At 35.2% G+C, this 24,087-nt stretch overlaps 1 protein-coding gene across 2 annotated transcripts in view; it reads left to right on the forward strand.

Annotated features, from left to right (window-relative positions):
- LOC131074395 (ABC transporter B family member 19) overlaps positions 1-13,788 on the forward strand; it is a 56,000-nt gene extending 42,212 nt beyond the window's left edge. For both annotated transcript variants that reach the window (XM_059218201.1, XM_058011019.2), the window contains one exon: positions 12,778-13,788. In XM_059218201.1, coding sequence (XP_059074184.1) covers positions 12,778-13,228 — 451 coding nt within the window. In that variant the 3' untranslated portion in view covers positions 13,229-13,788. The remainder of the gene's footprint in view (positions 1-12,777) is intronic.
- Positions 13,789-24,087: the final 10,299 nt, after the last annotated feature.

Genomic DNA, 24,087 nt, shown 5'->3' on the forward strand with positions numbered 1-24,087 from the left:
TTGAATCTTCAATCTTCTCTCTTTTTAAGGATTCACTTTTCCTATAGTGAGTAGCATCTTTTATACAAATCTCCTTTCTTCTGTTGAATTGTTTGTCCATTATATGGATTTTACTCTTGCTTGGAGGTGCGTATCCTTGGTCTAGGACCTCTTCCTTGCTTGAAAGTGATTTTATACATGATCTCTTCTGGGTGTTGAAAGTGTATCCTTGTCTCTCTTTCTCCTTGGTCAAAGATGTTACTTTTGTCAAAGATCTCCTCTTGGAGGTAGATGTCTTTGAACAAAGATCTCTCCCTCCCTTCATTATGCATCCCTCAATAAGGATCCCTCTACATTTGTTGCAAGATATCTCTTTTACAACTATCCTTTTCTTTGCTTCAAAAGAGTTAGGCCTCTTTAGCTTGGAGTGATGTACGTTGTTTCTTAAAGGATATCTCCTTGGTGATGAAAGTGTTTATCCTTGATCTTTTTCCTTAAGACATCAACATAGGGATATGCTAACATCTTAAGGGGGGGCGGGGGTCATAAATGTGGCCTCCTTGTTGCTTATTTGCAATTCAATGTTGCAATATTTCCTCACGAACAATGGGCTTTGTTTGGTTATCCTTGATGCAAAATTTTCTCACAAACAACAGATTTTGTTTGGTTATCCTTTTTCAATTTGCACTTCTTTATTCAATTTTTGCAAATTTCCTTATGAACAAAGATTTGTTTGGTTATCCTCATTGCAGTGTCCCATTAACACCTCCTTTGAAGTTGTTTGCATTGTAATAAGAAATCTTTGCTTGGCAACATCCTTCCTTTCAATTTGCATTCATCAATGGCCTTGCAATAAGAAAACTTTTCTTGGCAACCTATTGTGAGGTATTCACACATCGCCCCATCGCAAATGGGGACCCCCACTTTTTTCTTGCTTCCTAGGTTGTGTTTGAGTCTTTTGCTATTAGCCTTTGCATTAGAGAAGCATAGGCGCTTAAAATGGCCAGGGGTCAGGTGAATAGCTTTGTGTGAAATGTGAAATAAATGAGTGAGTTTATAAGGTTTGCATACCATGTCAGTTGATTAAAGGTCTAGTTAAGGAGTTCATTGAAGTTGCCCACTTCATGTTGAGTGATAGATGAGTGAATTTTCCTTGAGTCTTTTTCTTGAGAATTGGTGTAAAGTATGAGTTTGAACAATTGAATGAATTATTCCAAGGATTGAAATCTTGTGCAATAAAGTGATTAATAAGCTCATTTGTAATATGCCTCATCCCTAAGTCTTCTCTAGGTTTGAACTTCATGACTCGCACTTTTGAAGCAAACTTCATGTTTAGAGGATATGGAGCGAACTTCATGAGTGAGACTTTTGGAGCGAACTTCATGCTTGGGAGATTTGGAGAGAGCTTCTTCATGTTGGAAGTGGAGGAATGAAGGAAATTGCCTACTTCCTGATTAAACACTCAAGAGCAAGCTTCATGAGTTCACCTTTTGGAGCGAACTTCCAACTTCATGACTTCATGTTTTGGAGAGAACTTCATGACTTAAGCTAGTGGAGCAAAATTCACACTTCATGACTTCACCTTTTGGAGCGAATTCCTAACTTCATGAGTAGATGATCTCAAGCGAACTTCATGAGTTGAGGTATTGAAGCGAATTTCACCTTCAAGACTTCACAAGTGAAATGGAAGATAAGGAGATGAAAGAAATTTAGATTCACTCACTTCAAGTTCAATCATCTTGGAGCGAACTTCATGAGTTGCCATCTTGGAGCGAACTTCATGAGTTGCCTTCTTGGAGCGAACTTCATGACTTGCCTCCTTGGAGTGAATTTCATCAATAAGCATACACAAACAAGCCTACATGAGCGAAGTTGAATGAGAAATGAAGGATGATTGCCTCAAATGGATCCAATACCAAGTGAACTTCATAACTTCATGTTTTGGAGAGAACTTCATGACTTCATGTATTGGAGTGAACTTTAACTTCATAATTTCATGTATTGGAGTGAAGTTGAACTTCATGAGTTGGGCTTTGGGAGTGAAATTCATGAATAAAGAAATTGGGCCGATTTACATCTTCAAATCTTCGTGAGTAAAGTTGGGAAAAAAGGGATGAAGCAAATTAGAGAACATCAACTTCATGAATTCAACCTTTGGAGCGAAATCCTTACTTCATGAGTTGAGCAAGTGGAGCGAAATTCCTACTTCAGGAGTTGATGATTTGGAGTGAATTTCTACATGGGCGAACTTCATGACTTCAAGGTTGGGAGCAAACTTCGTGAATCAAGGAGTAGGAGCGAATTTCACATAAAGAAAACTTCATGAGTTGCAAGTTGCAAGCGAACTTCGTGAATTTACATATTGGAGTGAAAAACAGACTTCATGAGTTGCCTTCCAGGAGCAAAATTCACACTTCATGAGTTGCCATCTTGGAGCGAAATTTTGCAACTTCATGACTTCGCACTTTGGAGCGAAATTCATACTTCATGAGTTGGTTTTTGAAAGCGAATTTCATGATCTCACAAGTTGGAACGAATTACACAACATGAACTTCATGAGTTGAAGTATTGGAGCGAACTTCTGGTTGGAGAGTTTTGGAGTGAAATTTTTTTGCAACTTCATGAGTTGCCAGTTTGGAGCGAATTTCATGTCTGGGACATTTGGAGCGAAGTTCATACAAATCTACTTCATGAGTTGATGGTTGGGAGCTAATTCCATTCAAATGAACTTCATGAATTAATAAAATGGAGCGAATTTCTTATGAGAGTGAACTTCATGAATGAACAAAGGGGAGCGAACTTCATGTTCTGAGCTTCAAAGGTGAATTTCAAGTGTAAAAGTTATGGAAGGAATTCTACTTCATGTGTTCCTAATTGAGGGTGAATTGGCAAGATTAACTACAAGACCACTATACATTGAAAGAGATTTGATGATTGGAAAGAATCATTTTAAGTTGAAAGGATGAAAGATGAGAATTCAAGGATCACTTTATGAGAAGCAAGGCGAATTTCATGAGCAGGGGCTTAGGATTAGACTTCAAGAGCTCCTCTTCATGAGCAAAAGCAACTTCAAGTGTCCCTTTATGAGGGCAAATTCTCTTTATATGCCTTAATTAAATCTATATATCAAGTATATTTGATACTCACTTGTTTGTTTTGCAAAAAATGAAGAAAGAAATAAGGAGATCACACAAGAAACGTTCAATGACATGAAGAGAGTCACAAGAGGAGTTTGGATTTTCAAAGGAGAAAGACAATGGTGACATTAGGAGTACATCAATACTTCAAAACTAAGGTCTACACCTTGCACATCTATGATCAAGGCATTTGAAGAGAAGATAGTTTCAGAAGAGTCAATCAAAATTTGCCTCTCATCATCATCATCCCTTTAAGAAAACTGGATAATGTTGAGTATCAAGAGATATCTCTCAACATCCCTTCATGATGATGAATCAAATCAAGTCCACAAAGTGCAAGCTGGAGGTGGAATCCTAGTCATCATCCCAGTCACTACCACTCACCAATTAGAGGGGTTCCACATCAACATGTCTAGATGCAATGTACCTGACTCACTAGTATGGCACAAACTCTGAGGCAACTACCCCTGATATCTATTGGTCCACACTTTATGAATGTAATTTTCTCATTGGCTAAGGAAAGTTTGTTGTAACAAACCTAATTAGGGTTTCCATTGTAAAATCTTGGCCATTGATGGAGATTCAATCCTGGCCATTCATTGTAAATGATCTCTCTATAAACAGCTCAGACTCTTCATTTGTAAAGGTTAATAGTGAATAGTTAATAGTGAGCAAATAGTTAGCTAATAGTGAATAGAGTAGTGAATAGAGAATAGAACTAAGAAAGAATAGCAATTAGAGTAGAGTAGGAGGAGAAGGCAGAAGTTGTTGCCTAAGTTGTAAATGAACTCTATTTTCATTTAAGTTATGGTGAAGTGTGTTGTTTCTTTACAATGTGCATGGTTTCTTGTTGAATCCTCATGTTAGATGATAAATAAATTAGATTGAATGGAAGAATTTGTTGAATGCATTTGTGTGCAATCCACCTAATCCATACCACTAGCCTCTTGCCACTTGTAAGTGTGCCTTGTGTGGTCAACTGGAATGATATGAGCTTAACTCCGAATCGTCCTACACTTATTCCTTATGCATTAACTTGAATGGTGATCAATGTTTGATGGTATTGATTCGAACATCCTTAGAAGATTGCACTAAGCTTGTGTCAAATTGTTCAGTTTGATGGTGAGACCTCGCTTAGTAGGATTACATCTAATTATTCATCCATCTTCTTACATTCTAGGCCTTAGAATAGACTCTCTCAATCCTTTCCTTTTGCCATTTTTTCAAACTCGAACTAGTTTAGGACCAAAAAGCATCACCATATTGCAACATCAGATGATCGAATTCCAACAAATCAAGCATTCAGGTATTCTAATGTAAGTCCCCTTGTGATTCCAACATAATCACATCAACCAACGGAGCTTATCCACACGTAATGACCCTACATTCATGAACCTTGGAGTCTTCTCACATGATCCTTAAGCTAATCTTCAACATCCGAGAGATTTTGTTCAAGAGAGGATAAGATACCTTTGGGTATTTTATTCTGTGTTCGCATGTGCGTAAAAAACACATCAACACAACCCTTTCCTCTCTCTCTCCCATGGATCACCTAGTGTAACACAGCTTGCTAGCCTATGGAATCCATGTTTCCTTTCTCCTTCCCCCATGAACCCATAGCATAACATACCTTTCTAGTCATTAGATCATGTTTTTTTGTCTCATCACTTGATGTATGCTCTTGCTCATTCCTTATGACTACTTGTGCTCTTGCAATAACATTCCGACAATGATATTGGCAATCAAGACATTTTGATTATCGAGGTCTCTTCAACTAGTTGACTTGGAGCTTTTAGTACTAACCCCTTTTTGTGTGTCTTTTGCCTTTGTTTGTCTTTTTGCCTTTTGTTTGTTTTTGGCTTGTTTTGTGTGTCCTTGTATGTAATTGTGTGAGTTAAGATCTGAAGCTTGGGGGCTTGTTCCCTCAAATTTAGTGATGTGTTATCTCCTTACAATCTTACTCCTACTTGCTCATCTCTCTCTCTCTCTCTCTCTCTCTCTCTCTCTCTCTCTCTCTCTCTCTCTCTCTCTCTCATCTCCTCCTTTATCATGAGTATTAGTGTAGGCTCATACTCTTGCTAAAGTGGAGAATAAATGAAGTTTTGTAATTGTAACCTGTATAATTTTACACTGCTTTTTGTGTCCTTGCCTTAGTATGTTTTCTCCTAGATCTTATCCAAGCATATTTTGGTCCTCTTGTATTGCAAAATTGTTGTCATATGTCTGCATGGTGGTCTAAACTTCTACCTTGGACTAAGTGCATCATATCCACAACTTATTCTCCTTGTTTTGGGCAGACAAAGATGTTTGGGGCACCCTTGAGGGTGCCTAGGGCATCCTTGCCCCTCAAAATTGGGCCCAAATTTAAACATGTCGATGCTCAATTGCCACTAGTTGGTTCTCGATCACAATGTCTCAACATGACTGTTAGAGGCCGGCCTAATTTACAAAATACCTTGAGAACCCTATATAAGAGCATTCTTTCCATTCATTTTCATATCCATATTCAATCCACATTCATTATCATCCACTCACATCCATCAAGAATCAAGGCAACTTTCATCCTACCATATCCTTCAAGCATTCTTCAGATCTAAGCATTATGGAACAGAAAATTACAACAATCATCATGCAAGCATTTTTCCATGATTGATTCCTATTTGTCTTGTCATGTCATGTTATTGCATCAACACTTGTGATCACATTCAAAAAGAATTGCATCATCAACCTTCAATCAACTTCAGCAAGCTTGAGGTATAATATTCAGCATTTTACTTCAAAGCTTTCCTTTTAATTTCAATTCAATTATAGGATTAATTCCAAATCTAGGGCTTGACCTAGGCAAACCCTTATCAACAACACTATTTTCTTCCTTTGTGCAAGTAACAAATCCAGAGATAGTAGATACAGATTCGGAAAGAGAAGACTGAGACATGGAGAACTAACTTTTGCAGAGGTAGAAATTGGAGGACAAGGTCACTTGGGGCGAACTTGTTTCACACTTTTTTGACAAAACTTTAGGGAAACAGCCAGGACAACATCTTGATCTCAAAAAGATATCTATTGTCCACATCCAACACTCTAAGGACAAGGGTGCCCCAAGTGGAATTGTCTGGCATTCTTGACTCCAAATTTCAGACATAGGTTCCTCTTTGTTTTCTCTTTCCAGATGTGTACTTATGTCTACATATCTGATTTGAGATTGTTTATGCTTGTCGATTACTGTCAATTTCACATCATTAGCCCTAGATCTTGCATTCAATTCAAATCATTTCCATAATTTATTTTCAACTCAATCAAAGAGAAGTGAAATCCAATCAGAGTTCACCCCCTAATCAAACATTTGGGATTGAATCTATTGATTTCATCCCTCTTAAATGTAATAGAGTTAGAAGTAGAATTATTCCTTGTTTACATAGCTAAAATAGTGAATACCCTATTTCTCATCATTACACTCGGTAGGACCTAAAGACCTATGTTGTTGTTAGGGAGGCCATTCTTGCTAACATGTGTAACAACCATTGAACTAAACACTAAAGAAATAAATTCATTTTACTTTTCACAAGTTAAAAACCAAAAAAGGTAGCAAATCATAAAAAAAATTCTCTTTTATTTCAAACAACCATTAAACTGAATGCATAAATATATTCACATGAAACTTTATGGAAAGGTAATTATTTCTTTTCATTTTATTGAAAATTTAATACATAACATAAACAACAATTACCAAAATTACCCACTTAGGAAACCTGTAACTGTATCGCCTCAACTAGTCAACTACAGGAGGGAGAGCATCATCTAAGTGCTACTCCTCCAACCATAGACCAACGGTCTCCCGCACACCTTCCTATTGGAAGTGGCCCTACCCTTCATAAAGAGTATAGACAAGGGGACCTATGTCAAGCCATCTGAGTACTAGTGTTGTATGCCACATATCTCATTCTGACCAAACTACTTTAGACTATCTTCTAACTAAGTATGACAATCTGGAAGATCTATGCTCTAGCGACACTTGTGAATTGACTAGTCACATGCAGTGACAAATACGACACTTTGGCTAAAGTTTTATTTTTAAAATAGTCAAAATTTCTTTCACCTCTTACTCGACTTGGAGACTACTCTCATCCTAGGGTTTAGAAAGTTTTGACTCTCTAGTCAAGACACAAAAACAGTTTTAACCAAACATGAATTTCATTAAAGTACACTTATCTAAAATGGGCTCCCTTTTTGCCATCTGCAAACTAGGTTCTAGGTTTACCACCTTAGTCCATGTGAAAGTATACATAAGACTTCTTAATAATGTAAATTACAAACATATAACTCTTTGTCTAGAACCCATTTGACCAAATATTCGTAATTAGACTAATGAGCAACTACTTGCATTATCTTGTAATTACTAATAGACCATATTTTCTTGAGTATATATACGTATCTCAAACACACGAACATGATAATTATCAAGTGTTCATCAGTAAAGCAATAATTTCCTTTCTAAAAAGGAGAAAAACTCTCAAGTTTTATATCTCTCAGAGAATAATATATACAGGTATATAGACATGCATAAGAAATAACAGACATGATTCCACATGCATATCAAGCTACTGTTCATATTGATAACATATTAATATCTAAACTAAAACAAGTTTTTTCATATTATCATACAAGTATTTCAATAAAAAGACGCATTTCCTATGTATATAGTGTGTAACTATATTATCAATCAAAATGAAGAAAAATGGCTTCCAAGCGGATAGAGAACATGCCTGGATAATGCTTCAAAAAACTTGAGATGAGAGAAGATGTGAGCCTTAGAATCCTTTACAAAGTTAGCTCCTCCGATATCCCTCCCAAACTTCTCAAGTTGACAAGACGAATGCAAAAGGCACTCTTTTCTATCCCAACTACGGAAGAGAAAACACAAAACAAGCTACTTTCCCTTGCAAAACAAACTAATTCTCCTTTCCTAAAATTTCCCCAAGCACAAAGCAAGTGTGTAAGTGTGTTCTTTCTCCCAAAACCACCCCTTTTAATATGCGAAGGAGAAGAAATTATTAAGCTAAATAAGCTTATTCATTTCCCATGAAAAGTTCAAGTTTGTTTTTGTAACCATATTATGTGGGTTGGTTTAAACCAAAATGACCATCACATGGTACTAGTAAATAGACTTATCAGTAATTTTTTTAAAGCCCACACCCTATAACCTTCCTCGTGGTGCTATTGAGGGGAGGGTGAGATGCGATTTAACAAGTTTAACTACCCATACTCCATGTGAGTAGGGTGCACATGAAATAGTCCCCACTCCAATGTGAGTAGGGTGCGCCAACTTTCATGGTGGGTGCCTCTCCTCACACCACTACCACTTACGTGTTATTTTCCACCTTCACATTTCCTCACCACTATGAGGTTTCAATGACTTCTCCCTGAGGTATCCCACGATGTGACGTTTGACCAAGTCTCCCACCATATGGTGATAAAAACTTTTAAAGTGCCCATAACAACCGATTCATTGATGTTTTCATCTCCGTATATGTATGTGTTTTAAATAACAAATTTGATATATTCGAAAAGCAATAATTTATATTACTATCTACTTTCACATAAATATACAAACATATACATACATACATTTACGTATTTCTCTTACGTATGCATATATGTATTTATATATACATATATATATATATATATTTGTTTGTAATATAATGTCACATTCATTTAAACATATACATATATCTATAGACGTATTCCTTTACATATATGAATACATGTATAAATGCATTTACACTTGTAACATATTTATGTGGACATATAATAGCTTGTCGAAAAGATGGTATGATCTCTATAATTATACATAATAACCAAAGTGAGATTTAACGCAAAGCAAAAGACTGACACATGGTCAAATACCATGGTTTAACAAAGACAACTTACAAAACGGAATTGACCCATCACAAATTGATTGTGACACTTACTCTTGACCATAGCAACTTAAGTGTGTGTACAAGTCTCAAGACGACATCGACACATTTTCCCTCTGTCTATACTCCTCTCTTGGATGATACTCTCCTTGTTCTTTTGGTAAGATGAACTCGACAAACTCTTTCCTGGATATCACTTGGACAATCAAACATGTGATTAGACCACTTTCATACATAAAGTCATATTCCATAATAAAACATTCTTGTATATCAAATTTATCGCAAAATGAACAATTTAATCTGTCTTTGATTGTGAGTTTCAAAACACATTAGAAACCAAATTGACATCATAACACATCATTAACAACGATTCATCCAAATTCATAGTAATTCTACCTTTATAACATGAAAGTTATAAGTAAAACCATTAAGAATTGGAATGAAATATACTAAACAAAATATGGAGATGTAACACATGATTCATAAAATTTGGTGTCCATTCTTCTAGACCATGGTGGAAAGATTGGAAGTGAAGTCCAAATACTTCTTTTTGGAGCAATAAGCTATGTCTTGGTTATTGTTGGCTTTCTCCACACCTTCCTATGAAGCATAGTTTAAACCAAAGATGGCATTTGCAGTCATCAAGCTTGAATTGGCAACGCTGCTTCCTCAACATTTAGTTAGCTATGGTAGAACCTAGGCTCACCCACCTTACCTTGTGTATTCTTTTCCTAGGCTTGCCTTTGGAGTCAAAGCTCTTGCATTTGGGTATTTGGAACTCTCATTGCTCTTTCTATGTGCAGACAAAATCGTTCAAACACCTCTTGTGCTTTTGTTCTCAAGCTCAACAGCTTTGGAATTGGATTCATGATTTCTTTCAGCCTTTCCAACCAAAACCTTTTTCTTGGCATATGGCTCTTTTGGGGGATTGGCCTTGCATTCCCCACAAGTATTTTTAGATTTGACATGCTTTCAAGGTGGAGATTTTCTTTAGTATTCAAAAAGATAGAAATTCTACCATTTTTTCTCAATGTATTGTTGATAAGCATGTTTTACTTTAAAGTTATCATTTGTTCTAATGCTTAGTTACAAATCCAAGTGCAAGCCAAAAAAGTTGCCCTGGAAGTAGCTCACCTTTTAGAGCTACTCAAGCATTGGGAAATGCCCCTTGCATTGTTGCCAAAGTTCCCAAGTCTCCATCCTCTTCTCATGGCCACTCTCCTTACAGTTGTCAGAGAGGTAGGAGTCTCATAGCTCGTGATAACCACTCTTCAACCTCAAGCTTCTCCCCGCCATGATAGTAGCCGTAGAGGTTCTTTGTGACCTAGTTACCGGTGCTCATCTTTGCCTCCCACTCAAGGTGCTACTTCTAGGTGGCCTTCTGGAGGCATCTCTAGGTCAGCTGGTGGATCTTCTAGATGGCTGATAACTGATTCTTCCAAATGGTTTCTTCAACCCTCGGTGGCCATTTCTCCTGCTTGCAATGAAGATAAAGATAAAGATTAAAAAAAAAATGAAGGGTGGGATATCCTTGATGTCACTTTGAACCCCCATTGATGTATGGGGTAGGTGGAGTGATCAGGACCCACTTCCTCCTCTCAAATCCCCAAAATGAACCAGTACTAGGATCGATAACGTAAAATTTGTATGAAAACTATGTTCAAAAATTAAAGAGATCTATATTGATGATCAGACATTGTACGACCTGAAAATCAGGTCAAATGAAGTTGGATCAGCGGGTTCATGGAGAAACTACTCAGTCGAGAAGGTTACCAGAACTTGGAAACATGGAAATGTAAAAGTGGTTTGTTTTGAAGCATGATAGGCTGTGATGATGTTGGGAGGTTAGCAGAGGTGGTCTATATTAAAAAAATTGGAACAGCTGTAACACTTGCTGCACATTCATTATTCATAAACAGTTACATGTAGTTACAAGATGACTCAACAAATTCTAATAAATTTGTTAAATACTTTGACAGTTAATTATAACAGTTTGACAACTATCAAGAACATATCTACAATTCTTATTTGATTCTTATTGGAACTCTAACTGTTGGAGCATTATATTCCAACAGCCCCTCTTAACGCTACAACATTAAACTGATTGACAATATAAAAAAATAGGAGATACATCATGCATAAACTTTATAGACTTCTTCAAGCTGCTCCCAACTGCTAGTATATTCACCTTGCTATCATCCAAGTTCCCAACATCATTCAACATGTTTGCACATGAAGTGTTTCATCACCTTCGTAAAGGTATTATGTTGAACTTCTAGATTTCTGGATCTCTCCTGAATTATTGGACACTAATCCGCACATGTATGTCTCATAGCCCCAATGAGGTATAGTTTCTCCGATCTGTTAGCACCTCAAACTGTTGAACTACTACATCCTTTCCTGTCTTCAAAAGTGTTGGACTCTTCAAAATAGAAGAAGTGTCTCATCTTTAATGAAGTCATCATCACTATCTAGTGGTTCTTCAACAATCTCACTCTTACTTTGACAGTTTTTTTTACAAAATTCTTCACACGATCTTCTGGCCTTGTTTGATCTCCTCACATCTGAGTTCTAGTGATTTCTTCTAGATCACCCTCTTCAGCATCATGTCTTCTTCTCGTTGATGGCAGGTCTCCTTTAGCACCAAAATCGGGATTTACAGATTTATACTGCAACATAGACTTCAACAACCTTTGCAATTGCCCTCATATCAATTAAAACAATACATGGCCTTGACAATGAATGGGAAATAGCCTCATAACTGCATGCGATGCCACGTTGAATAGAGAGAATCGCAGCTTCAAATACATGTCTCTTGCTTCCGTGGAAATAATGAAGCCTATCTGCAGGATGTGATGCCTTTTATAGGACTTACTGTGCATAAAGGGACGATTTCACTGGAAATGGAGAAATAGAGACAAAAACTGCTATGCAACACTATGGCTCATAGGTACAAGAGTGAATTGCTCTGATACTATATTAAAAAGCTTGGAACAGCTGTAATACTTTATGCACATTCATTATTTATAATTACAAGATGACTCAACAACTTCCTATAAATTTGCTAAATACTTTGACAGCTACCTGGAAAATATCTACAATTCTTATTTGATTCTTATTTGAACTTTAACTGTTGAAGCGTTATATTCCAACAGTGTATAACATTTTAGAGTTTTCTGTTGACAAAGTTACAAATTGTAGCCCCTCGTAGAAAAGCAAGAATGTCGAATTAATTCCTTTGTTTGGACTACTAAAGCACCACTTACAATGCCAAAAGTGCCATTTATCATGTGAATGTAGAGAATACCACTTCATGAACTCATGAATGTAGAGAATGCCACTTAATGAATGTAGAGAATATCACTTCATGAACTTGTAAAAGAAGTTCTGTATCTGTAAATTCTCATCCTAATGATGGGTCCCAAAGGAGATCCGAAATGCCAATGCTTATTCTACTTTTCGCAGTTGTCTCCAAATTCAACTCCTTTTCTGAGTTGCAGTAAAATCAAGCTACAGCCTGTTACATTTTTAGTCTGATAAAAGAGCTTTACATACTCAGTCTAACACTTCAAAAACTCATTTCCTAACATGTAAAAGCCCTAAAAACAAGATATAGATTATCAAATTTCATGTCTGATAAAGGAGTTTTCTAAACTCAGTCAGGCATTTTATTTGCAATTATACAGCCTCATAGATTATTTTGGTCTCACAGACTTATAAATTCTTTCCTTATTTCTTTGCAGAGAAAACATCTTATATGGCCAGGAGGTGGGTGAAGCTTCAGAGGAAGATATGATCCACGCGGCCAAAGCCGCCAATGCAGACGAATTCATCAGTTCCTTACCAAACGGTTATGATACCCTAGTAGGGGAACGGGGCACACAGTTGTCAGGGGGACAGAAGCAGCGGGTGGCCATTGCTAGAGCAGTGTTGAAGAATCCACGCATTCTTTTGCTAGATGAGGCCACCAGTGCCTTGGACATGGATTCTGAGAAGGTAGTTCAAGATGCCTTGGATAAGCTTATGGTGGGAAGAACTACAGTTATGATTGCACATAGACTTTCTACCATAAGGAATGCGTCAACCATTGCCGTCGTCGAGGAGGGAAAGATTGTGGAGGAAGGGTCACATTCTCAGTTAGTCTCTAAACCCAGCGGCTCTTACTCGCGCTTGCTCAGCAGTCAGAAGTTTTAATATCGAAAATAATCAAGCAAGTTGAATTGCATAATTCCAAAGCAACAATAGAGCCTATCTGTCTTCTTTCAGAGGAGAAGTGATCCTGTAAAGGATACCTGAATATATCAATAGAGTCTATGTGTCTTCTTTCAGAGGAGAAGTGGTTGTGTTAAGAAAAATCTGAATATACCAATAGAGTCTACGTGTCTTTTTTCGGAGTAGAAGTGGGTGTGTTAACAATATCTGAATAGACCGGCAGAGTCTATATGTCTTCTTTCAGAGAGGTGGTCGAATGCAGAATATCTGAATCTACCTGCACATCCAAGCAACAAGCAGCTCTAAGTTACATTACATATTATGCCTCTTCTGTAGGTGTACTTTGGGTCAATGACTATCAAAATTACAAATATGCTTATTCCCTTATGCTTCCATCTACATTTTGTGTTGTGATTTTGAATAGCTACATTTTTTTTCTCTTATAAGTATATTTTGTTCAGGGGAATTTTGTAGTCTTACTTTTCTGCTGTTAGGACTTATGTTCAAATAAATTTTAAATTCTTATTCCTTGTAAAAAGACAGTTCCAGACTATAAATTTGTACAAGAGATTGCAGGGGAAACTATGAGAGCTCCTACTCCTGGTAATAGAGCTCCTACTACTGGTAATACATAAATTTCTACTATGAAAAAATCTGTGTTCATGAAATCCATTTATGTTCAAGTTTAAAAATCTGTGTATCATAATATCCATTAATGTACAATTTTATTTGGATGTATAAGATAAAAGAACTTTTCTTATACTTTAAGCCAAACTGGTATATAAGATAAATCATTTTTTATCATCTTTCTCAAGCAAAGTCTTGAAGTTGATATATTCATTTTTTATTTTTCGAAGACAGCTGGAAGAGATTGCTGCACAAGTTTCCCAAGATCTTCTGCATTATAACATAGCTTTTTATTTAAATAAAAAATATGTGTACTCGTTCAATATTAGAAAGTTTTTGATGCAGCAATTTTATGAAACAAAATTGGTTGGTTTGATGCAAATAAGATAACAGTAGCTGAGTGGCTTCAGATTCAATTCCTGTCAGATCTGCCATTAAAAAATGTGTTTATCCTCCTCTGAAATACACTGACGCTGGTCACCATTTTCTCTCTGTGCTTTATATACAATAGAGAATAGCTTTTGTTATCCTGGTTGCACTCCTTATTTTTGTGGCCTTTTGGGGAGGTGAACTACAAGCTAGTCCCTTAAAAGATAAATTTTCATGGATGCTTTGTAGGGAAATAATCAATAATGTAGAGTTGATATGCATAGACAGCTTATTTGAGAACTAATGAGTCAAACATTTTGCAGAGTAAAACTTACAAAAACTTGTCTGAATAGAATATGGTTTTTTACATGACATCTGGCCAAATTGAAGAATATGGGTGCACACAGCATTGTGAGAAGAAAAGATGTTACCATGACCAGCTGAGAAGAATTCAAGGGGATAGTTGACCTTCACAACCATGGTTGAGTTCATATATAGGGAGTTTACTAGATTTTAGGAAAAAAAAACCAACGAAAATGAGTGCTAATCAATTAAAAAATTAGTAGTAAGTACTAATAACTATAATCCTTGTTGGTGTGTTAGAAGCTAAAAGTGCCTATCATGAGAAAGCATGTTGGACTAAACTGCCTAGAGGGTTCTTGAAGCTCAACTTTGATGGAATCTTAAAAGAGTGATCTTCGCTTGGTTGATGCTGGAGCTGTCCTTATGAAGGATCGAGGTGGTTGTGTTATAGGGGTGTCACTCTATTTGGATGTTCATTCCAATAAGAAGGCAGAATGATCAGTTGTGGAAGGTCTTAACATGCTTATGAGATTTGGTATCAAAAAAATTATTATGGAAGGGGATTCTTTAGTAGTTATCGAGGGTTTTATTATAAGGGAGTGTCTTTGTGGAAGTGAAATTGTTGTTAATTGAGGTTCTTATTATCTTGCTATTTGTGATGGTTACTAGGATTTTTTTATTCTCTCATTATTTTTAGAATTCAACAAGGTGGTGGATCATTTTTTTGAGTTTGGTTGCAAATCATATGTAGAAGTGTGGGAGGGCTTTGAGAAGGTATTTTATTGGATTTAAAGCCTTGTAATTTTTTTTTTGTATTTAGGGGATTGGAAGTTATGGAAGGCCCCACTTGTCATTTCCTTCTATGATGTCTTGACTTAGCTCATATTCGACAAGTTGTTATTTCAATTCTTTCATCTTAATGATGCATTTTTAAGTGTGAGGTTGCCTTGTGTGCCAAATGATGCATGATGTCATTTTATTGATATGATGGTGACACAACAATTGTTTTAAAGCCAACCCTTTTCTCCATTTTCCATTGTGTAAGGTTGGGATAGTTATGCCTCGTTTTGTTTAGCACCATTTGCTAATTCTTATTTTTGGCTTTCTATGTTTTTATGTTTGTCTTCTATGGGCCCTAGCCCTTAAGGCCCATGAAAGGAAAGACTCAAAAATTTGTGATCCCTTCTTCCACAATATTGCTTTAGATTGATGGTTTAATGCCATTTTTCATTACTTGACTTTAGGTTCTTTGAGCTTGGTAAGATGTATTTTGGTGCCAATGGGTTTGCAATTTTGACAGGATGCACAATAAGTCATCTATCTAGGAGGAGTTTGTTTTAGCATTTAGATGATAAGGTGGTGGACAATTATATTAACAAATAAGTTCATTGCTTCCTTCTCTAGGAGTCTATGCTTTCTTTTGTGGCAAAAATGTTGTTCTCTTTGGCAAGTGCAACCTTGCAAGAGTTGGTTTCCAAGTGAATATTCAAGGTTGAACATGGAGGTGCTAGCGAATCACTATTACCTTATGGACTCGTAGTCATTGATTTAGGAGGATCTACTAGTAGTGGTTCTTGTAATAATGCTAAGGCCATTTTCATCATTTGTGGCAATTATGGTAACACTTCCATGACTTGTAGTGCACGAGAGCACATTCGAGATACTTATGGCAATGTTAAGATCATCCATCTATCTTCTGCAAATGCCCCACATACTTGAGTAGTGGCATAGGGAACTCTACAAAAAAAATGGACTTAGTGGTACCTATACCAGATATTTTGTGGTATCGACCATCACTTTATTAGGGTTCAACACACCTCTAGGCTAAATTGTAAAGGTTAATTCATACCACTCATTATTGCACTATTATGTGTTACACTTTTAATATCAAACAATGCAACCACTATGATAGTGCAAGTGGCAACCTTGAGGCGCATGTTATGCTAGAACATCTACTCACACATTGTGTAAGTACTAGCCATCGTGCCTTACTACATAACCATTGGGAGACGCTGAATCACAAATGGAAATGGTTTAACTTCCATAATGACTCAACATCATGACATCTATAACATTAGCTTAGGAGATAGGTAAATAGTAACAATAAAGTTAGAAGATAGTAGTCAAATGTCATTCTCAAGAGCATGTCATGTATAAGATGAACAAATAAATAAAAATTTATTATTTCAATTCAGTCTCTCTTTGCCCCATCCTTCTCAAAAAACTTTTGCACACACATAATATCATCCAAATTCTCATCTAAAGAAGTTTCCACAATTTTCCCTCCTATGCCTTACATCAATGGTATCAAAGTAACTCATTGTGTCAATCCTATGTTTGAACGTAAAGTTGATGCAAATACAATAGATAATTGTTTAGATTAGTTAGAATCCTATGTTTGCATAAATAACTTTTTTGATAAAAAGAGGATTGACATTACACTTCTAAAGTGTTTTCACCTATCAAGAAGCAATGAACAAACATATTCTTTGTGTGAGAATGATGATATACAATAAACTTGACCTATTATAGGATAAGTTTTATTAGAAGTTATCAAGGATGAATAGTATCTTGAAGATGTTATGATTGCTACATGTAGCAATCACGATTGTGGTAAGGAAATGACTAGTTAGATCAAGACTACATTTATGCCTTCCATCATATGTATGTAAGATTGAGCTCATTCGAGTCAAAGAAACATCAAGTATTCAAGTATTATAGTGGCCTATGATACCATTCAATTCGTACCAAAGTTGGTTGTAGTTAGCATGATAGGAGAAGAATATTGTTACATGGCAATCATTGAAGAGTTCAAGTAGAAGGAAAAGTAGGAAATAATCTCCATGCCACTACATACAATTTCTTTGGACAATTCCAAACAATTTAAGTTAAGTAAGTGGCAATGTTAACTACCTTATTAAGAGAATTTGCTTGTGTGGATTAAAAAAAAGAATGATGGAGTCAAGATCTCAATTGGAACAACTAGGATAGATCCTGACATTCTATTTGACATTATTAATTTGGGCCTTATAGTTAGAATCCTATTGTATGACTTTCTATATGTGAATCTAGATAAGTTCTCTCATGTGCAGAAGCATAATAGACAATTAAACTGAACAATGATCTAGAGATATAGAATAAAATAGAGAGTGTGTTTTATTCAACTATATATTTTGTACATGGAAGACCCTTGAGAAAGATGTTTGGTTGTTTATCTTCTACATATTTTTCATTTCTACATGTCATGTTAAACATCTTTATACAATTACAAGACTCATGCCATGTAAATCAATTACCATTGGGAAGTTGAATTATCTCCTTGAGAAGTGGAGCCATTTTATTTATTGGTTTCTCATCCCCTAGTAGTTGTGGAGTGTAACCAATTATTGGCATGTCCTTGATGAGATAGCATGTGACTTGATGTACAATTATTCTCATGGGTTCCAATTTAGTTTTTGCATTGAATGTTCAACTTAAAGATTATAAAATCATGCTTAGGATGATGCAATGAGAAGATCTATGGGTTGGTTATTGTAGTCTTGCCAAAAGATGTGTTGGGACCCATTAGAGCTTTGGCAGTAACTACAAATTGATTGGTTGAAGCATGTTTGTTGTATAAATGTTTGTCTTTTTGCAAATTGTGTTACATTGTTATATAAGTGTTTACTGTAGATAAGATATGGATATTTGTGTGAACCCTATAGCATCTAATCTTAGTGCTTTGGTGTACTATAGATTCAATAAGTAATTCCTTTATCATTGCAAGAAAAGAGGATAGCCTAGGTACTACTATAGGTACTTGGTTTGGTGAATCCTCCTAGATTATTTGTCCCTCTTTGTGAAAAAAATATCCTCGTTGTTTTGAATCTAAGAAGTAAGTGTGAAGCCTTGAGTTCTAGTTGCTACTTTGTAACCCACTTAGCTTTCAATGAGAGTTGATCATCTTTTCTAACAATACCATATGAAAGCATATAAGAGTTATTGATGCACATGATTTTATAGGTTAGATCTATCTTTTCCACTAAAAAATATTTTTCAATTGGAGGTGAGAAGTACAATTTAGAGAATGCATAGATAGCTAGATAGTACAATAATCTTTGGTATAGGTTTAGTAGGTGTTGAGCATGAATTTATATTTGGAATCCAATATATTGTACTGCCCCATTTGAAGGACGAAGGCAAAAACTAGACTGTTAATTATTCTTTTGAAATACTAACATTATATACCACGTCATAGAAGATAAAAGGGTAATTAATCTCACTTCTAGGGGAATGTGCACAACAATTCACATAGGGATATAGTGCCATCATGATTGATTTAAGGGGGAAGTCCCCACCATTGCATAAGCAAGGTAGTACCAATATAATACTAATCTTTTTCAAAGCAAGCTCAACCATAAGGGAGCATTAAAAGAGTGCATAAGGAAACCCTTGGACACTTGGGGTCATCCTCAGAAAGGTTCCTCATCAAGGAGATATAGATTATCAGGGTTTAATTTTTTATCACTGGACAAGAAGTTAGGACCTTTCAAAGATAAGGTAAAATATAACACTAGATAAGATCACATTAGATTTCCTATCAAGGTTCGGGGATCAAAACTTCTTTACCTTGTTCACAAAATAAAGGAAACTCCAATAGAAGAATCTCAAAGTCTGATGATTGAAGAACAAATTGAGGATCAGGGGTTTAAATATTTGTCTCACCCAATAAGGACCATAGGTGAACACAATAAGTTGGAAGTTTGCTGTCCAAAGTCTGATGAACATGGAACCTTCGAAGTTTGACATTTGAAAGGTCTTCATTAGAGATCGAGGGATCGGGTGTTGGAGTGACCAAGTTCACTCTCTAGTTGAAGTTGAATAGTGAAGGACCGATGCCCAATGCCTGAAAATTGTAAGGGGTGCAAGCCCAAAAGTTTTCTTTTGAGGTTCGGGAATCAAGGATATGACTTCCCACTTTCCACAAGAAACTTAAAGTTTAAGGTGAGAATCCAACATCGAATGCCTAACACCCTTAGAAAAATTTAGTGATAGAGAAAGAGCTTTTGAGGTTCGGGGATCAAGGTTCCTCCTTACATTTTCACATACTTAGTGAACTCCAAAAGATGAATGTCTAGTCCTTGAAGTTCAAAATACTTAGAGATTTTTTAGAGATGGAGAGGATTTTAGGGTTCAGGGGTGGAGGTTGTACTATACCTTGTTCGTATATTTAACAAATATCACAAGGCATATGCTAAATTCTCAAAGCTCAAAACACTTAAAATAATTCCTATCTTTTAGACTATTAAAACAATGTTTAAGTAGATTTGTTGCAACAATTAAGATATTCATTCTAAATCCCAAAGAAATATTCATGTATTCATTGTATCTAATTTGCATCATATATAATGTAAAGTAAAGCATAAAAGTAATTCATGCTTGACACCAACACCAAGACACATTAACTACTATAATTATTCTTGTTACTATGAGATTATAATCCCTTCATAACGAGGGTCCAATATGAATATTACAAATTACATAGCATAGGACATGAGGTCATTGAATTATACATTTGTCATAAATTGAAAGAGCTAGAATCATGAAAGGTAAGGAGAGAAGAGAGTGAGTTTGATGTCGACTCCAATGTCAAAGCCTCTAATCCCCAATGGTGGTTACCACACCACTTGACCATGTGGAACCCATAGGTCCACCCCACCATGCTATGAGATGATCACATGGCCCAAACACAACAAACACATATTATACACTTGGGAAGAAAGACTTACACACACTAGTCACGAAGTATACCCATCATGCAATCATCAAGGAGTGAATACCAAAATTGAAAGGAATGTTACATCTCTTAGGTGATACTCATGCTACAAAGGGGTTAGGTATTAGAGTCATGGAAGGGGAGTGTCATCACGTAGAATGAAGGTAAGTGCATGCATAACTAAGTGGTCCTCTTAAGGAGATGAGGAGACTTGCTCATGCTAACTCAACAACCCAAGGATAGTCACATCTTTCCCAACTTATCCTAGGTTTATACGAGCACTCTATGTATGAGGGGGAACCATACTATCACTTAAATTAATGTATTTTTCATGTTGTCTCATTTTCACTTGTTTTTCAACATAAATTCCAATCCGTTACCCAAAAAACCACATGTGACTTGGGCTAAATTGGGAGCCACTCCCTTAATTGACACTAATATCTACACCATAGAATCGTCGTGTCCTCCATGAACATGAAAATAAAATTTAAAATGCTCAATTTACACCACTACTCACAACATAGGCCTAAAGTTTCAATTCTCAATAACTACTTGTAATGGGGTCCAAATTGATCCTAATTAAAATTTCACACACTAAATCCATTGTTCTACATTAAAATCTATCAATATTTGACACAATTTTTACCTTTTTCAACTTTTTTTTATTTTAGTAAAAAAACTAGTGAATAGTGAAACTTCCATTATATGAGCTCAAAATTTCATAAAAAAACAAAAAACAAAAAATTGAAAATATAACAACACACTTTTGGATCTTAGGTGCTCAACACCTCTCTTTTAACATAAAAACATCAATTCATCCATTCTATAAATTTTTTTGGCATGATAACATTTCAAAATGCAATTTTCCAGAATTTTTCCATAACTAATCATCTACTTAATCAAATGATCTCAATTTAAAATTTCATACAATAATTTTATCCTTACACATAATAATCTAACATGATTCGACACAAATTCAACATTTTTTTTTATAATCATTTTCCCATTTTCACTCGAAACTAGTGAATGGTGAATTCCTCCATCAAAGGAGCACAAAATTTCATAAAATTCAAACTCACAAAATTCATAAAATCTAACAATACCCTTTTGGATCTTAGGTGTCCAACAATCATCTTTTAACATCAAAAAATTAATTCACCCATTCTATAATTATTTTGGCATGATAACATTTAATAATGACATTTTCTCATTTTTTTCTTAACTAATTATTTACTCAATCAAATGGAATGATTTAAATTAAAAAAAAGAAAATTATTTTCATCACACAATTTATTTCCAACAAGAAAGAAAGAGAAATAAGGATAAGAGAAGGAGAAATACGATTCATACCTTTAATTTGCTCCAAAACCCAAACTTGAAAATCTCCACGCATACCAAATGAAGAGGAAATCCATGGACCAGCATAACATTTCCCCATTCCTAATCCAATGCAAAAAAAATCATCTAAATCTCCCAAAAATTGAATTCACAATTCATATTCCAAATTTCATGCATAGGGAGGGTTTTCTCCACTTTAAATTTCCCAAAATTAGCTAGGTATAAAATGAGTTATTTTCTATTTTATAAAGTTAAATTGATAATTTTCCTTTTTCAATATAATAACTATAAATAAATGAATAACATTTTTAATTCCCAATCACAAGTAATTTGCCCTAATTATGAAATGCATATAAAATGAATACAAATAAGCTCTATTTGCCTTTTCAAATATAAAAATTTTCAATAAAAAATATAAAACACATTTTAATATCAAATTTGCAAGAAATAATAATGTACTTTTTTTCACCCAAATTCTAACGTTTGAACCCAAGACATACATTTAAAACTTACTTTTGCATACAACATACAATATTTCATTAAAAGCCAAATGAAACTATTTAAACATCAAATTACTGAAAAAACACCATTTGAAGCATAAACTTATTTTTGCAACTAAACTCTTATAGAGTATAAATTAACACCAAGAACTCCTTACCGAGCATTCACATAAGAGTTAGGGTTTCTAGACACTACCAATCATGGTATTTGGGGGTATAACACAGTCATCACATAAGAAATCATACTCATCTAAGTATGACATGTAAGACTTAGTGGGATTTGGCCAGTGTGATATCTCCAATTAGCTATTGTTAGGTTACACTAAGACTTGTGGAACCAGGTGGAATCGATACCCTATACCTATAGCCACTTAAACATACACATGTCAAGCCTAGGTGCTCAATATACATATAAATAGCCAAATAATTGAATGATCATCATAAGGGATTCTAACATCATATCTAATCTAATGATAATTAAATGATATGAAATCATTATCTACTTATCTAATAACAAATTAAATCATAATACTCATAATTCAAGCACGCCCACAATCACACACATGTTGCATGATACATAATAATAATAATAGACCTCATTTAACAGTTGCCATCAAAATATAATCATTACATTACTCATCCATATAGCATCTAAACACGCAATCAATATCAATGTATTAACTCACTGAAGCTAGTGTTAGGGAGGCATTACACATCTCTTGTCCACCTATTATCACAACTATATTGTGATAGTTTGTGTTCTATATATACATATGACTATTCATATATGGATTCCTAAGGAGTATTTTATGGAATTGCATTTTCACTACATGACAAGTCATTTCTTCTTGAAATGGATGAATATAATATGTGAAGGAACACTAGAGGGTGACTTTATAACTTGGGTGTTTGGATGAGACACAATTGACAGCTTCAATTTATCAACAATTTCTAAAGAGATTATATTTTTTATACTATTGCCATTGATCATAAAGTCCATAGGTTGCCCTTTGACCTACATATATGATTGGAATAGCCACTTTGATTCATCTTCCTTAAGTAAGAGCTCATTTAATGTGTATTGTTGACTCAAACATTAGGTTTTGCACCTATTTCACTTGATTTTGTGCATAATACTCCTCATTAGAATGAATACAACTCTTATTTGAAGGCAATGTCTTTGGGTATAGTGGCTAATTCATACTTGTCTTTCTACCTGAACTCTTCAATTGTCTTTGCATAATGGTAAACTTCACCCATTGTTTTGATCTTGATCAACTTTTTTCAGGATTAGATTGTTGGATAAAGGCTCTTGTGATACTTGATAAGTATTTGCTTCTCTAACGCAAATGAGCATAGAGCTTTTAGAAGGTGTCTATATAGGCATAGACAACTTGGTCATGCCCCTACTACAACTGTGACGATTGCATGTGGTGGTCAACATAAACATCTATAGGATATAACTTATCCTTGAAGGATCGAAGGAATTACTATTTTATTTTATATCTTCCATTTAAATGTTCTTCTTCTCAGAGTGCATGAGCTTGTTACCACTTCTTGATAAGTGAGGAAACCTTTAGGAGGGTAATGCATTTGCATTAGTCTTACTTTTGAATATTGGCATGTCTAGGTTTACTTGAAACCTAGGTAAACTAGAGAACTAAAGGTTCTACTTGATGACAAGGCCAATGGAACCACCCTTTCAAAAATATATGTAAAATTGTTCAATAAGAATGTTCACTAATACATGAGTGCTTCTTCAATTTGGCTCTTGATCATTATTAGTATCTCCTCCTTGTTACCTCACTTATTGGTTTAGCTATCTTGGAATGAGTTGATAAGTAGTTTAATGGAACCTGATATTTTATGTTGAGGATTGTTAGCAACAAATATTGGGAGACACATATTGAAGTGCTAAGCCCTAATGAATTTCTTAGTTTTGTACTTTA

Source organism: Cryptomeria japonica, chromosome 3 (assembly GCF_030272615.1).
Source record: "Cryptomeria japonica chromosome 3, Sugi_1.0, whole genome shotgun sequence".
NCBI lineage: Eukaryota > Viridiplantae > Streptophyta > Pinopsida > Cupressales > Cupressaceae > Cryptomeria > Cryptomeria japonica.